A 12,967-nucleotide genomic window follows, 5' to 3' on the forward strand; every position below is an offset into this window, starting at 1 on the left:
ACAATGCTCGACTATATTTCGGTGTATTATTGGCCTTGACTGCCGATCTTTAAGTCGGTGTGTAAGGTGAGGGTAGCGGTGAAGATGAAAAGAGTATCATCCGAGTATTGTCTTCCATCACCTGCCGCTTGCTTTATGCCTGGCAATGCAAAAGTGTGGCTGTGAATTCGTCATGGATGATTGAACCGACTGTCGTTCGTATGTGTGCCTGGCTAAGTGCAACCCCATCTCCACCTTCATTCAGGTACCCGGGCGGCAAATTCTATGAGGTGGGTGGGAAAAAATAAAGAATTCGTTATTAGGTCGGTTCCAGAAGCCAGAAGTCAACGTCATAAGCCACACTTTTGGTGCCTGGCGCTGAATTGTGAGGTGAACCTGGTGGCAGCCTGGTCAAAACGAGGCGTTGCTACCACGAGGCGTTCGACAAGTGCCATAAGGCGTCTACCAAGGCTTGCCGGCCTTTTGTGAGACGCGCACTCAGAATTCTAAAATGACGGCTTTTGGAGGCCTTCGGACCATTGTTCGAGTAAAATTTTTATATTCTTACGTAGGTTCATTCATTAATATTGCCGTCATCCAAAAAGTGGGCGGCCGTAAGATAACCGTATGTCTATGTGTCTAGTGTCAGCCCAACTGCCTGGCGTCTCGAATTCACCAAAACTCAACATTTGTAACCGCATATTCCCAATTTTTTCATTCTAAAGGATTTTATGAATATACACTAGTATCTAGTCTGTCACACGAAGAGCAAAACTCCACATCCCGATGCATCGGCAATCAATGCATGCACAGAGATTCGCGTGAGACATCCATAACGTGACATCCCAACATCCCAATCATAACAGTCAAGCGAAGTCATCTAAGCATGTCATTGATATACATAGGTAGAAGCTATTATCATACACGGATGTTTAGGCATCCCGGCAACCATCCGTCATGGTACGGATAGCATACACTCATTTCGCAACACGAAGTAATACATGTATGTCAAAGATTCATGGCCAACCAGCCAATATCATATATGCTTTTAGATAATTGCCACAGCCTTGCCCCGCGCCTAATATCTAACCTATAGCTATACCCGATCTCCGATCTCGTTAGGGCTATCTCTGGGGCGAACTTCTCGCCAGGCTTGGAACGTCACTGCCAGATTGACCAGGTATCTACCTAGAGGGGCAAAATATAGTTTCTAATGTGAGTAATGAGCTTGGGATCGTATGGTAGAAAGGCTCGGGACCGCATCGGAGAATTGCCCAGTTCACAACTGCAAGACAGTGTACGAAATCGACCTTGGATATAAGCACATATAAATACTTTTCTGGAACAGTATGTAATAATATAGGGTAGCCTTTGAGTTTAGCCCAAAAAGTCATCAATTACGGATCTTCAATCTGCAAAACTAGAGAAACATTCTAGGGTTATAATACTTGCTCAGGTCTGCGCGCCTATGATAATATTATATTGATTAAATTTATCCAGCTTTCATCTCAATTGGCAGCGATACTTCTTAATCACCAGGAATTTGAGCTAAATGGGAGCGAATGACCGCGAATCACATTTTCTTGTGCAATGTTGAACAAGTTGGTGTTTGCCCATTGCAAGGTATAGAATTGAAGACGGCTATTGTCCTTTCGGGATAAGAAACAAATGATGCAAGTAACTGCTATAGTCATATGCATTCTAATACACAATTGCAGCTTTTCCTTCTACGACACTAATTTCATGCATCAAGACCGTGATATATTCTCTTCTAACGAGCCTTCCGCTTCACACCAGCAATTATTAACAGAAGAAGAACCAAATGTCATAGATAGGAATAGGGACGAATTCTGGGTTGATGATAGAGCTGCTCAAGTGACTCGCTATCGTGGGCAAAAGCGATGAGATGCACAACTTACATTAGCTTTCTAACCTGATTCCAAATGATTCCAAATGTAGCTTATGCATCCTAATGCTCGGCCAGAGACTGTATGCCAGACTGCATCTCATTTGATCGACATCTCACGCTGACCGGCAGATCCCGTATTAAACGACATGTCATTGCGCTACAGCTTCACAACCACATCAGAAGCTCCCTTACTTCTGTAATGGTGCTAGTGCTTATAAAGATATACCTATGTTGACTTAACATTGCAACCCAAGAGGGAAATCCCCGTGTCCATCATGCACTCCCGCAAAGACTTACCTCGAAAAAATGGGGTTTGTATCTTTGGGTCTTTATTTCGGGTTCGGGTCGTCGCTATTGAGTGCATGGTCTTCCGACGGCAGTGCCTAACATGGGCCCTTCTTGACCAGCTTACATATGAGAGAGGTACGGTCTACCTAGCATTCAAGTTATTATAGGGATCGCAATATAGGCGTAGAGTTTTAAACAAATAGTTCACTTGAGAAAAGGTCTCCTATAAATCAGTCAGGAGTTCCTAAAAAGCTATGAAGACTCGTAATAAATGAAGAGTTGTCCGTACATCTCGACTATTCGTCTTATGAGGTAATGGAAACTGGAACCCCCTGATGGTAAATGCCATGTATATAGACACTCTGATCGCAAGTAGGTGTCTCTGATCATTAATCGATAATATAACTCTTCCTGCCCCGTGCGATATTGTCTGACGTGGTACATGTGCTTATGATATATGATTTGCTCGGTTGTAGTTCAGCGGATATGGTTGGCGTGAGCAACAACTGCTTGAGGATGAAAGCCGTCGGAGCTTACACTATTATTAATTGCGAGCGGGTTGGTAAGTCCTAGATAGTTGTATAGTCAAAGAAATAGATACAAATACAGAGCTCATATCCATCCTCCAGCTTCAAATTACCAGTCTTCACAAACAACCAGCCTTCAACATCATCGCAACCTTACCACTACCAACCTCCTACTTAAGCCCCTTTTCCGTACAACTTGAAATCACCAGAACAAGTGCGTTATATTCTTCAAAATCACCCTTCCTTTCCGTATCAAAGAACGAACTAACTTCTTCAATATGTAGAATGCAATTCACTCAGGGAGTTATCATCGCAGCTTTGGCTGCTGGAGCCATGGCACAGGGCATCAACTGTAATGGAAGCTTGCAATGTGGCAATACCGGAGGCCGCACTACGGACATCCTTAACTCCGTCCAAGGCATTGACACTGGCCGCACGTACCAAAACGGTGAACACATTGCTTGCTGGGAATCCTCTCTTGGAACTGGTATCTGCGCTTTCCTCCAGGGCACTGGTGGCATCACCGGAGACCTTATCAAGGAACTTGTGCAAGACATTGTCAATCACGGTTGCACTGTTTGCGGAAGCGTTCCCGTGTTTTTCAACAGCGGTGATAACAACATTAACGACCATGGCGAGCTCACCATCAACTACGTTGGTTCTACTGGCGGCTGCAATGGACTTTGCTAAGGGATTACATTGTTAGCCTACAAATCATTTTGACAGGGGGGCCTCCATCAGACCGACTCAGGACGCTACACGGAATACTTGAATGTAGTCTTAGCCCTATAATAGATAGTGCCCTCCTCTTTAATCGGTCATTCTCTTAGTTATTGCTCTACATTATACTATCTCATATTCTCACACTGATGATCCCTCCTAATACGTATCCATACCTTTATTAACGAGATCTTGTATGAAACAAGCTTTACGAGATGGTTTAAAAAGGCTCATATAGGTTGTATAATAGCAAATAATATTTTTATATGCCATAGAAATCATGAAAAATTATGTCATTGAATGTAGACAACGAAGTAAGCACACAAAGATCCCTGACTATCCGCAATGCAGGTTAATATCCAGCGGTTATCCTCTACTATAACCATCTTAACTGGATCATTCGCTCGATTTCATGAGAAACTTATGGCCTCCTTGACTGCTAAAACAAACCCTCCAATACCCAAAAAGACTCCTGTTGACTAGATAATTCAGACCAGTCGCATGGCCCATATCTATCCTTTGGTGTGATTCTTTCAGCACTTTGTTCGCCCGTGGCACACTAATAGCATCATAGGCCTTGACAGCTTCTGCCAGAGACTTGGCCTTGCACAATTGCATTGACAGATCCCAGCCATATTTGAGTGCAAGACTAGCTCCATATCCAGAAAATGGGCTAACAGCGTGATTGCTGTCTCCGATAAAGATGACTGGTCCCAGGGAAAGGTCATGGCTGAAAGGCTGCTTGTCTCTAGCAGCTAGTCGAGACACGTCTTTGGGATCTGTAGCGTCGAGGATACTTTGGAATGGCTCAGGGAATTCTTTTCCAAGCTCTTTGCAATCATTTATAACTTGTTGAGCATCCTCGAGGCCGCTTAGCTTCAAGGGCTCCTCAATAGTCGGCGCACGATAACTTATGCCCCATGCCACGCTTGTTTCATCATATGGTGACAAGAAACAGGCCATGCCTTTACCTGCAGAAAGCAACATTCCCCAGTTCTTATCAACAGGCTGTGGTATGCCGTTTGGGAAAACGGCTAGTCCACCTTTCTGCATGACTCCAGCGTATTGTGGCGTGTCATCGGGTTTGATCTAATTTTGCTGGCAGCTCCATCGGCAACAATGAGGAGGTCACACTCGGTGGTTGACTTGTCTGCCGGTATATGGTCTCCTGAGAGCGTAACCAGCATCTTCCCATTTGGAAGTTTCTTTGCATCCACACATGCGGTATTCCATTTGATTTGGCCGGGCCCGACAGCATTGGTTAGGACCTTTCGGAGATTCTTCCTTGCAATTCGGATTCCTGCAGTAGGAAGACCAGCTGCCGGCTTGAATTTCATGCTCAACAACTCATTCCATGAGTTGTTCCACACCTTGAAGACAAATTGATTCCCTAGTCCTTGAGTGGCGTGGTTGAGGACCTCATCCAAGATTCCGAGATCGCGAGCTGCATAGAGGCCGCCGGTCTCGTCAAAGCCAGCTAGAGACAAACTGTATCCTTCCCGCCCAGGAGGTACAGCATCGGAATCACGCTCATAAATAACAATGTGTGGAGGCTCCAGACCGGCTGGCCAGAGTTGCCGAATTGCGAGAGTGAAAGAGAGGCCTGAGATGCCTGCACCTGCAATGATGATATTTTTGCCTGCTAGAAATTGTGCATCCATTTTGCTCGACTTTTTGATGAATGAATTATATTAGAATCATTTTGAATCAGTTGATTTCATCCAATGTCTCTTTATACGCAGTCTTATTCTTGATGGTCTCAGATCCAAACTCGCTGTTTCGCAAGCCCGAGAGCCGAAAGAGCATAAGCGATCATGATTCGCTGACGAGTTGCTGACGAATCGACCCCACGACATGAAATTGTCGCTGAAGAGAGAAGCCCGAAGGCCGAAGGCGTCGATTTCATTTGCTGTTGACGAAACTCGTTGGGAATTGTAAATGCGAAATATAGAAGAGAAAATATTACGTCTTTCATTCCATATGCACAAAGTTGGAAGTATATATGAATAGGCCAGGAGTTCGTGTTAGTTGGTTGTAGACTCTGTTGTAATTCGTTATTTACACCGTCGAAATCTTATCAATATATTACAAAAGCCGAATTTTCTTGTAAAATTTAATCATGCCTCTCCCAGAAGATCTCACAGTTGCAGATGTTGGCAAAAAGCTTGCTGAGACGCTACGGTCGCTTTCTGGGCCTCGCCCAGGCATTCGCCCAGGTAAGATTTCTTACGGTGGCTGATGCATGCATGGCTTCTTATGGAAGAGTAATTGGGCCCCTATACTAATACGTGAAGCGATATGAAGGCCATGCGAAAGGAATTCTCCTCAAAGGTGTTTTTTTACCCTCGCCACAAGCAAAGGCGCTCTCAAAGGCGCAACACTTTAACGAATCCTCGACTCCTGTGATCGCCCGGTTTTCTTCGTCGACAGGAAATCCCGATATCCCAGACTCGGACCCACGCAGTAATCCTCGTGGTCTCGCTATTCGCTTTCAACTAGCCGAGACGCCACGCCGTTTACATACTGATATCATTGGTATGTCTAAGAACCCCATTGCTGCTAAATTGATAGCGTTGGCCCTAAAGTTGAGAAGAACAAAAGTTAACATGGTTCTCTGTATGTTTTAGCTCATAGTATAGATTCTACCCCTGGCAGTAATGGCGAGGAGGCGCTTGAATTCTTCACGGCCCTGAAAAATGGCACCATCACCGAGTATATCAAAGATCACCCCAAGGCGGCCCATTTTGTACAGCTGCCAAGGCCATTTCCAGCTAGTTTCGCACACCAGCGGCACTTTGCGGTCAATACCTTCAAGTTGGTTGCCGCTTCTGGGAAAGAAACATTTGTTCGATACCGAATCGAGCCTGTGTTGGGCGTGCAAGAATTGAGTGCCGAGGAAGCAGCTACCAAATGCCCAACTACCTCTACGATGGGATCGTAGAAATGCTGGGCAAAGCGCCAGTTCAATTTAAGCTGACTGTCCAGATAGCGAAGGAGGGAGACGTAACAAGTGATCCATTGGTCAAGTGGCCAGAGACAAGGAAGATGATGGAGCTGGGAACCATCAGTCTGGTAGACGTATTGAATGACAATGCGGCACAGCAAAAGTATATCATTTTCAATCCTATCCCAAAGGTAGATGGCGTTGAAGTATCCGATGACCAACTGCTCCAGTACAGAGCGGCAGCATATCTAATTAGCGGACTAGAACACAGAAATGCGTAGAAGAGAACGGACATAATGAAGAATGGAGTTTCTATAAGTTATCTAGTCTACAACTTAGAAATAATTCTCTTCCTAATGATGAGTGAAGATTCAGTCCATTCGAAATTCAAGCCTTCTAGTTCCATATATACACCAATCAAAGTATCATGAAGTAAAGTCATGATTGAAGAAGTCCAACGGATTGCCGCTAATATCTGCATCCGTAGGAAAGCTCATCGTTTCAGAAAAAGTCAACGCTTCATTATCCATGGGCTGCCATGATCTTAAAGGGGTATCATTCTGATATTGCTGGAAGTCGGCTTCGTTATGATCGGAAAAAGTGCTCTGTTCTGCCCCGGGGAATGCATGGCTATCACCAGAATCCAACAGACTTCCAACCCGCTGGCCAAGCGATATATAGGAAAAGGAGGGCGAATCTGTCTGACCAGGGACCATAAAATCCCCATCTATCATGGGGTTCTGAGGTCCCACTATTGTTTCTTGCTGTTGTCCCATTGTTGCTATAGAGGGATACATTGCATTGCTTGCAGCTGAGTCTCCATCTTCAGTGCGTCTATTGGCCGCAGACGGTCCAATTGAACCACCGACTCGACTTGAAGATGGCTGAGAGTTCGAATATTGCCGCTTTCTTTTGTGTGCGTTGTCGTTGGACTGAGGCGCCAGATTCCTGGATATGGCACCGAGAGCAGGGCGAAAGCTGTCTGTAATGCCCATGCGGCTCATACTTGCCGTTACACCAGTTAATAACGGAACAGATTTTGTCATTCTCAGATGCATTGGTCGTCTCTGGCCTAAGGGTTTGTCCAACGGAAGCCGCCCAGGTAAAGGGGAGCTCATTTGCGTGTGCCTTGAGATTGGGCTTCGTGCTAGTAGCGGAATGTTTGAAGCCGGTCCTCCGAAGAGATTGCGATATTGGTAGAGAATCGGGAGCTTGATGCTTCCAGAGAGACCGTTGTTATCAATGTCGAGACACGCCTGCTGTAAGAATGCACATGTAATCATGTGAATGCGTCCCATAGCTTCCATGGCATTGATGATCAGCTCTAGGCTGGACATGTCGGCGGGATTTATCTCAGATGATGGGTCTTGTTTGGCCAAGTACACGTATACTGTAGTAGCACAGTACAGCGAGAATGCACATAGTGGGTTGCTCTATAGACTCCATTAGTTTACTGCATATTCGTGGTAAGCTGAAAGAAAAAGCAAAGCTCTTACAAACAACGATGAACGGTGAGACGTCATCTTAACAATGCTGACAATCTCCTCAGCAGCATTCTTTAAAAGACACAGGCTGTCTTTCCTCGAAGAATCATCGACCTGGTTCTTCTCGATAGTCTCCAGAGCAACATGATGCAAGCATATGACAGATGCGTGAAAGTTCAAGTTGATATAGGTAGCTAAAGGGTCTCGTAGGTTATCAGGAAGGCGGAACCTATCTGGCATAAACATAAATAGGCAGGACAACTGGTTATCTAGGCGGCGATGCCTTTTCCAAAATGTGCCGTTCATGATATCTTCAGGGTGATCAGATGGCTTTATTAGGTGGATATGGGACATGATGGCCGTCAATATGTGGTTAAGGATGAGCGAAGCACTGAAGCCGCCATAAGGTGCGCCTTTCAGAGCTTCGTCCAAATAGGGCGTTTGTTCTTCCTGGCCAGACGAAAAGGCTTCTTCGCTAGCTGGAAGCCGCGTCATGATCTATGCATGTTCAGTATATGATATGATTGATGTGGTCTTGATAGAGGTGACGTACGTCTTCAACATGGATGAGGCTAGGCCAGCCAGTCGCTATGCTTCCCTGAGCATCGATTGAAAAAGCCACCCAGAAGACCCTTCTTCGCTCTTCTAACTCGGTCCAGTCAATTGGAGGGACTAAGGTTGCTGGTCCATTATCATTTGTGATATCGAGCTTGTCAAGAGCCATCATTTGTACAAGGCGGCAGCATCGGGCAGCGCTCATGGACGCCCTGGTATACAGCATGGCCCTGGCTTCATAGCAAGTGATGAGTGCCCAGGCCTGAGCATGCCGTATCGTGATGAAATGCTCTCCTTCATCCTTGTATTCGTTAGCTCTTTGACACGTTGGAGATATGTATTTGTGTCTTACCTTCATTTCATCGGCCTGGGCGTATTGCCTTGCTCTGTTATAGAATATGTCGGCGACTCGGTCGTACTTGGGATGCCACAAAGCGCCCATCGCCCAAATGGCATATTGCAAGCACATTGGTGGCTTTCTTAGAGGAGCGCCATAAAAGTCTTTGTAATATCTACCAGAGTGTATTGCCGGCATATAGTGATATTGTGTGGAAAAGAAAGAGTTGTGCCTTCATTAAGTTAGTAAAATTGTCCTTGAGAAGTATGGTAATACGGCAACTCACAACTCTTCTATTACTTCAAACGGCGGTATTGACTCCGACATGCCCAGATCTACCAGTTGGCGATTACTAAAAGTACTGCTAAATTGGTCGTTAAGGCCCGGCGTTTCATATGGCAGCTGTGATTCTTGCGTCGTTCTGTCGGCAGTCTCGCCCCGACCAAATGGATCATTCTGGTTCAAGAAGTCATCGGTGGGAGTAATCTGCTCATCAAGGCCGGTTTCGTCATCATCTTCAACTGTTTCTGCGTCACTGTGTTGGTCTTTGTTGACGTCTTCGGTGTCTGGGTCAACATGAAGATTGCTTTTGCCAACATCGAGGCTGCTTTGGCCAGCCTGCTTGAGATACCCTTCTACCTGAGCTATTACAACATGTCAGCGTGGTGTGTTTCAACCAATCAGACGCCTGAATGATACAAATGAGCAAGTCATACCTAGCCTAGCCTCCAGTTCCTTAACGTTACTTCGCTGTAGAGTGGGCTTGCGTCTAGCCTCTGGGTAGATGCACTCGCTCTCGATTCGCACGCATCGAGTGCAAGCCGGTCTCTGATGGTCACACTTAAGTTTTCGGACCTTGCATGAGATGCAGGAGAGTGGCTTCTTGGGCTTCGCAGGTGGCTGTAGAGCATGAGATTGCTCTGCCAGGTCAGCTGTTGACATGGTTGTCGGAGAATTTCATTTCCCTCTGCTCAGACTAAAGAGAGCTCAACTCGTTTGGCCCTCCAGATGTTCGTTGAATTGTCTGGACTGCAACAAAGCTTATATAGTAAGAGTAACCGGCTATGTCCAACGGTTGATTAATATAGAAGTAGGTGATGCTTCACGGCCTGCGGCATGATGAGCTTAGATTTCGGCATTGATGACTACTGCTGAACTAACCAAAGAGTCACGTTTTGAGTCTCTTAGCGCGTTCAAGCTTATATTTCCGAAAGCGGGTACGCAGTCCTCCTTAATCCTTCGCACACGATGACTCTTACGTACGTCCAATTTGAGCGTGTCTAGGTTTCAAGCCTGGGATTACGTAGACGTTGGTATATGTCTAGTTATGGTATTAATGTTTCTGGATATATGATCTCTTGCAGCCACTTGTCCTCTTTATTCGTAATTGAGATGACGACCTCGGCACCATCAGACGGCGATTACGACGGCAGTTGTGTGTACACCAAAATTAGGCTTATTACTAGTTGACTCACGTTTGTTCTTTTGCTCCTTCCGTTCTTCGTCTGTAGTTTCGTAGTCTCTTAATTCTCTCATCACAGTTTAGAACAGCTATGTCAAAATTCCATTGAGATAGACGCTTTTTAACAACTCTACGTTTTAGTGTCTCTAGTTGCCTGCATATGCCCGATTGGCTATGAAGATCGATCTCAAACAGTGGATTCCCGGCATGTCGGAATTGGCTTTCCCCAATGCGCGCATGCATGATTACATGGTACTCAACTACCAGCACTCCACACCGCGAACATTTCCTTCCTGGGATTTATAGATCATAATAGCATAGAAGCAGGTCGTTACAATCAAGTTGATTCTGTCTTAATACATCGAAAATTGACTCAATTTCTATCTAATTATGGAATTTTGGAGGGCTACTCCCAGTTGTCTGCTTAAATCTGTATGTAAGAAAACTACCAGATCTTAATCTACTGGGATGGAATGTGAACCACTCCTACCCCATCCTCAATCGTAATCTTCGTACCGAACGGCTGCGAGTACTCACAGAGACGGCTGAGGATATCGTTGGCAACTTCGGGAGTGGGCCTTGTGGGCGTGCCAATCATAGAGCCATTGCGATACGTTTGTCCCAGATCTGCCGGGTAGACAAGAACTCGAGACAACTTTCCTTCAGCATAATCTGCCGATACCAGCAGAGCTTCCTTGTTCTCTGGTGCATCCAACCAAGCCCAACGATTCTCATTGACCTCGCCGTCTCCAACGACAGGGCCTTCTAGTGAAGCAGGAACTCGACCAGCCGCATCATCGCGCCACGAGCGGAACTGTGCGTTTTGGAAGACAAAGTTGGAGACGCCGTAGAAGATGGGCTTTCTTTTGTATATCTCGACTCCTTTGAGAGTGTGAACGCCGTGTGCGAAGAAGAAATCGGCGCCGTTGTCAATGACTTCGTGTGCAAACTTGACCTGATAATCGGGTGGATAATGGTCGAATGAGTAGTGTTGGAACGAGAACCGGTTCTGGTGCCAGTGGATAGTAACGCTCAAGAAATCAGAAAATTGCTTTCCAGAGCGGACTTCTCGGAGAATATCGCGCAAGTCCTGGGGCTCCATCTCATAGCCGTACTCTCCTGGCTTGTCGGCCACTCGGAAACGGAGATCAAAGGCCTCAAGGGCTTCAGCGGAATCGCTTGCCTCGACACCTGCGATGGCTCGGAGTTGTTGCATTTGTTCCGCGGTGACGCTGTGGGAAACATTCAAACGAAGGGAGTTGTTCTTGTATGTAATGGTACCTTTCGATCCGTGATGATGTTCTAGACGTTTCTTGATGCCGGCCACTTCTTCATCAGCTTCCGCACTGGCGTTCTTAACTCGAAACTGTCGTCCAAAAACAAGAACAGATCCCTCTGGATCTGATTTGGGCATACCAAGAGGCCTGGGAACTTCACTACGGCGAGCGAGGATGCTATCCCGCATTGCTCTCAGCTGTTCAAGCTGGTCTGGCGTCACAACAATTGGATCGCGTGTAGGTACTCCAACAAGTTGAGAGTAATCTTCGGTCTCGGAATAGGCACCGATGAAGCCTACAATACCCTTGGGCGTAGTCTTGAAACGAGCAAGTCGTGCCTCAACAGTGTTGTAGTCAGTACCGACATAGTCAATACCGACACGGCGAAGTTGTTCAAGATTCTGGACAAGGCCAGGATCACCACAGTCAAAGGTGTGATTGTTAGCTCTTGTGACCATATCAATGCCCATGTTCTTCCAATCGTCCGCAACGTCTTTGTCTGCCTCCATATGGGCAATAGGGCCGCGGAAGGTAAGGCGATCAACGATGGTGTTCTCGTTGTTGGCAAAGGTGATGTCGGACTTTTGCATCAACTGGACAAGAGCTTGGATATCCGGTTCATCTCTGTTCGAAAACGGTACCATTTGGATAAGATCGCCGACGGCCACGACGTTGAAAGGCTGTTTGATACGCATAGCCAGCTCGCTTTCCTTGTCCCGGAGGCTGGGCGGCTGACGCATAGTAATCGAGATTGGCATTTTGGCGATTTGGGTATTATAGAGAACAGAATAAAAGTTGAATTGTTGTATAGAACGAGAGGGAAAAGCTGAATTCTAGAGAGGGCATCACCAATATTATATGTGGTTTCTTCCTTTCAGCTCTGTCCATCCTGCCCACTACCTACGCAAGCCTCTCCTGGCAGATTTGAGCCATGGCTTGCCGAGACCGGTCCCGAACTCCTGAACAACATATCTAAACATGTTGATTCCATGCTAGAGAGAGTTAAAATCCGTCAAAGATCCGCGTTGTGAATACTCATCGTCAGTACCTCGTGTTAGTGCGATTGCCGCACGTAAAGCCTAGCTACGCCTCTTCACAACTACGGACTTTTACAGTATTCAGTGTCGTTCAAATCCGCCGGAATATGATATAATCACACGGAAAACATTGATATTTGCTCTTTTGGTCAATGAAGTTGATCCAGACCAGGCGATAGTCGAGGGAAGATTTCCGCCTTGGGTAATTGGTGAGAGCCGTGCCGGACCTAATGCAAGTGTCGCGATAATTTCCTCTTTCGGTAATTTTCCCTGTGGCGAAACTCCGCCATGAGCTGTCTTACTCGTGTTGACAGCACAACCAATGGCGGACAAATTTTTTAAAAAACTTATAAAATCGCAGTCGAAGGAATGATTCTTTTGCTGGGTGTATTCATGTATTCATTAACGATGAATCTAGCGTAACCACTGCCGATACTTCTGTTAGTAC

At 46.0% G+C, this 12,967-nt stretch overlaps 5 protein-coding genes across 5 annotated transcripts; 2 read left to right on the forward strand and 3 right to left on the reverse strand.

Moving 5' to 3' along the window:
* Nucleotides 1–3,009: 3,009 nt before the first annotated feature.
* On the forward strand, nucleotides 3,010–3,360 carry M431DRAFT_61466 (hypothetical protein; the record flags this gene model as incomplete). The annotated part of the gene is made up of 1 exon (XM_024921587.1): nucleotides 3,010–3,360. A coding segment is annotated over one exon (351 nt), but the record flags the coding sequence as incomplete, so codon positions are not given.
* A 356-nt stretch (nucleotides 3,361–3,716) lies between these two features.
* On the reverse strand, nucleotides 3,717–5,112 carry M431DRAFT_517861 (hypothetical protein; the record flags this gene model as incomplete). The annotated part of the gene is made up of 4 exons (XM_024920347.1): nucleotides 4,792–5,112; nucleotides 4,542–4,761; nucleotides 3,884–4,512; nucleotides 3,717–3,759 (listed from the first exon to the last, which is right to left on the reverse strand). Exons 1-4 carry the CDS (start codon nucleotides 5,082–5,084, stop codon nucleotides 3,717–3,719), a joined length of 1,185 nt encoding a protein of 394 aa, XP_024777984.1. The 5' UTR covers nucleotides 5,085–5,112.
* A 430-nt stretch (nucleotides 5,113–5,542) lies between these two features.
* On the forward strand, nucleotides 5,543–6,648 carry M431DRAFT_548985 (hypothetical protein; the record flags this gene model as incomplete). Its single annotated transcript, XM_024921273.1, has 4 exons — nucleotides 5,543–5,639; nucleotides 5,728–5,958; nucleotides 6,063–6,311; nucleotides 6,365–6,648. 4 exons carry the CDS (start codon nucleotides 5,543–5,545, stop codon nucleotides 6,646–6,648), a joined length of 861 nt encoding a protein of 286 aa, XP_024777985.1.
* Nucleotides 6,649–6,685: 37 nt separating this feature from the next.
* On the reverse strand, nucleotides 6,686–9,685 carry M431DRAFT_110641 (hypothetical protein; the record flags this gene model as incomplete). Its single annotated transcript, XM_024911757.1, has 7 exons — nucleotides 6,686–7,800; nucleotides 7,864–8,349; nucleotides 8,405–8,707; nucleotides 8,759–8,975; nucleotides 9,030–9,175; nucleotides 9,266–9,387; nucleotides 9,460–9,685. The coding sequence occupies 7 exons, from the start codon at nucleotides 9,683–9,685 to the stop codon at nucleotides 6,793–6,795; spliced, it is 2,508 nt and encodes an 835-aa protein (XP_024777986.1). The 3' UTR covers nucleotides 6,686–6,792.
* A 980-nt stretch (nucleotides 9,686–10,665) lies between these two features.
* Nucleotides 10,666–12,240, reverse strand: M431DRAFT_3290 (hypothetical protein; the record flags this gene model as incomplete). The annotated part of the gene is made up of 1 exon (XM_024914351.1): nucleotides 10,666–12,240. The coding sequence occupies one exon, from the start codon at nucleotides 12,238–12,240 to the stop codon at nucleotides 10,666–10,668; it is 1,575 nt and encodes a 524-aa protein (XP_024777987.1).
* Nucleotides 12,241–12,967: the final 727 nt, after the last annotated feature.

The sequence above is a fragment of the Trichoderma harzianum genome (assembly GCF_003025095.1).
Source record: "Trichoderma harzianum CBS 226.95 unplaced genomic scaffold M431scaffold_3, whole genome shotgun sequence".
NCBI lineage: Eukaryota > Fungi > Ascomycota > Sordariomycetes > Hypocreales > Hypocreaceae > Trichoderma > Trichoderma harzianum.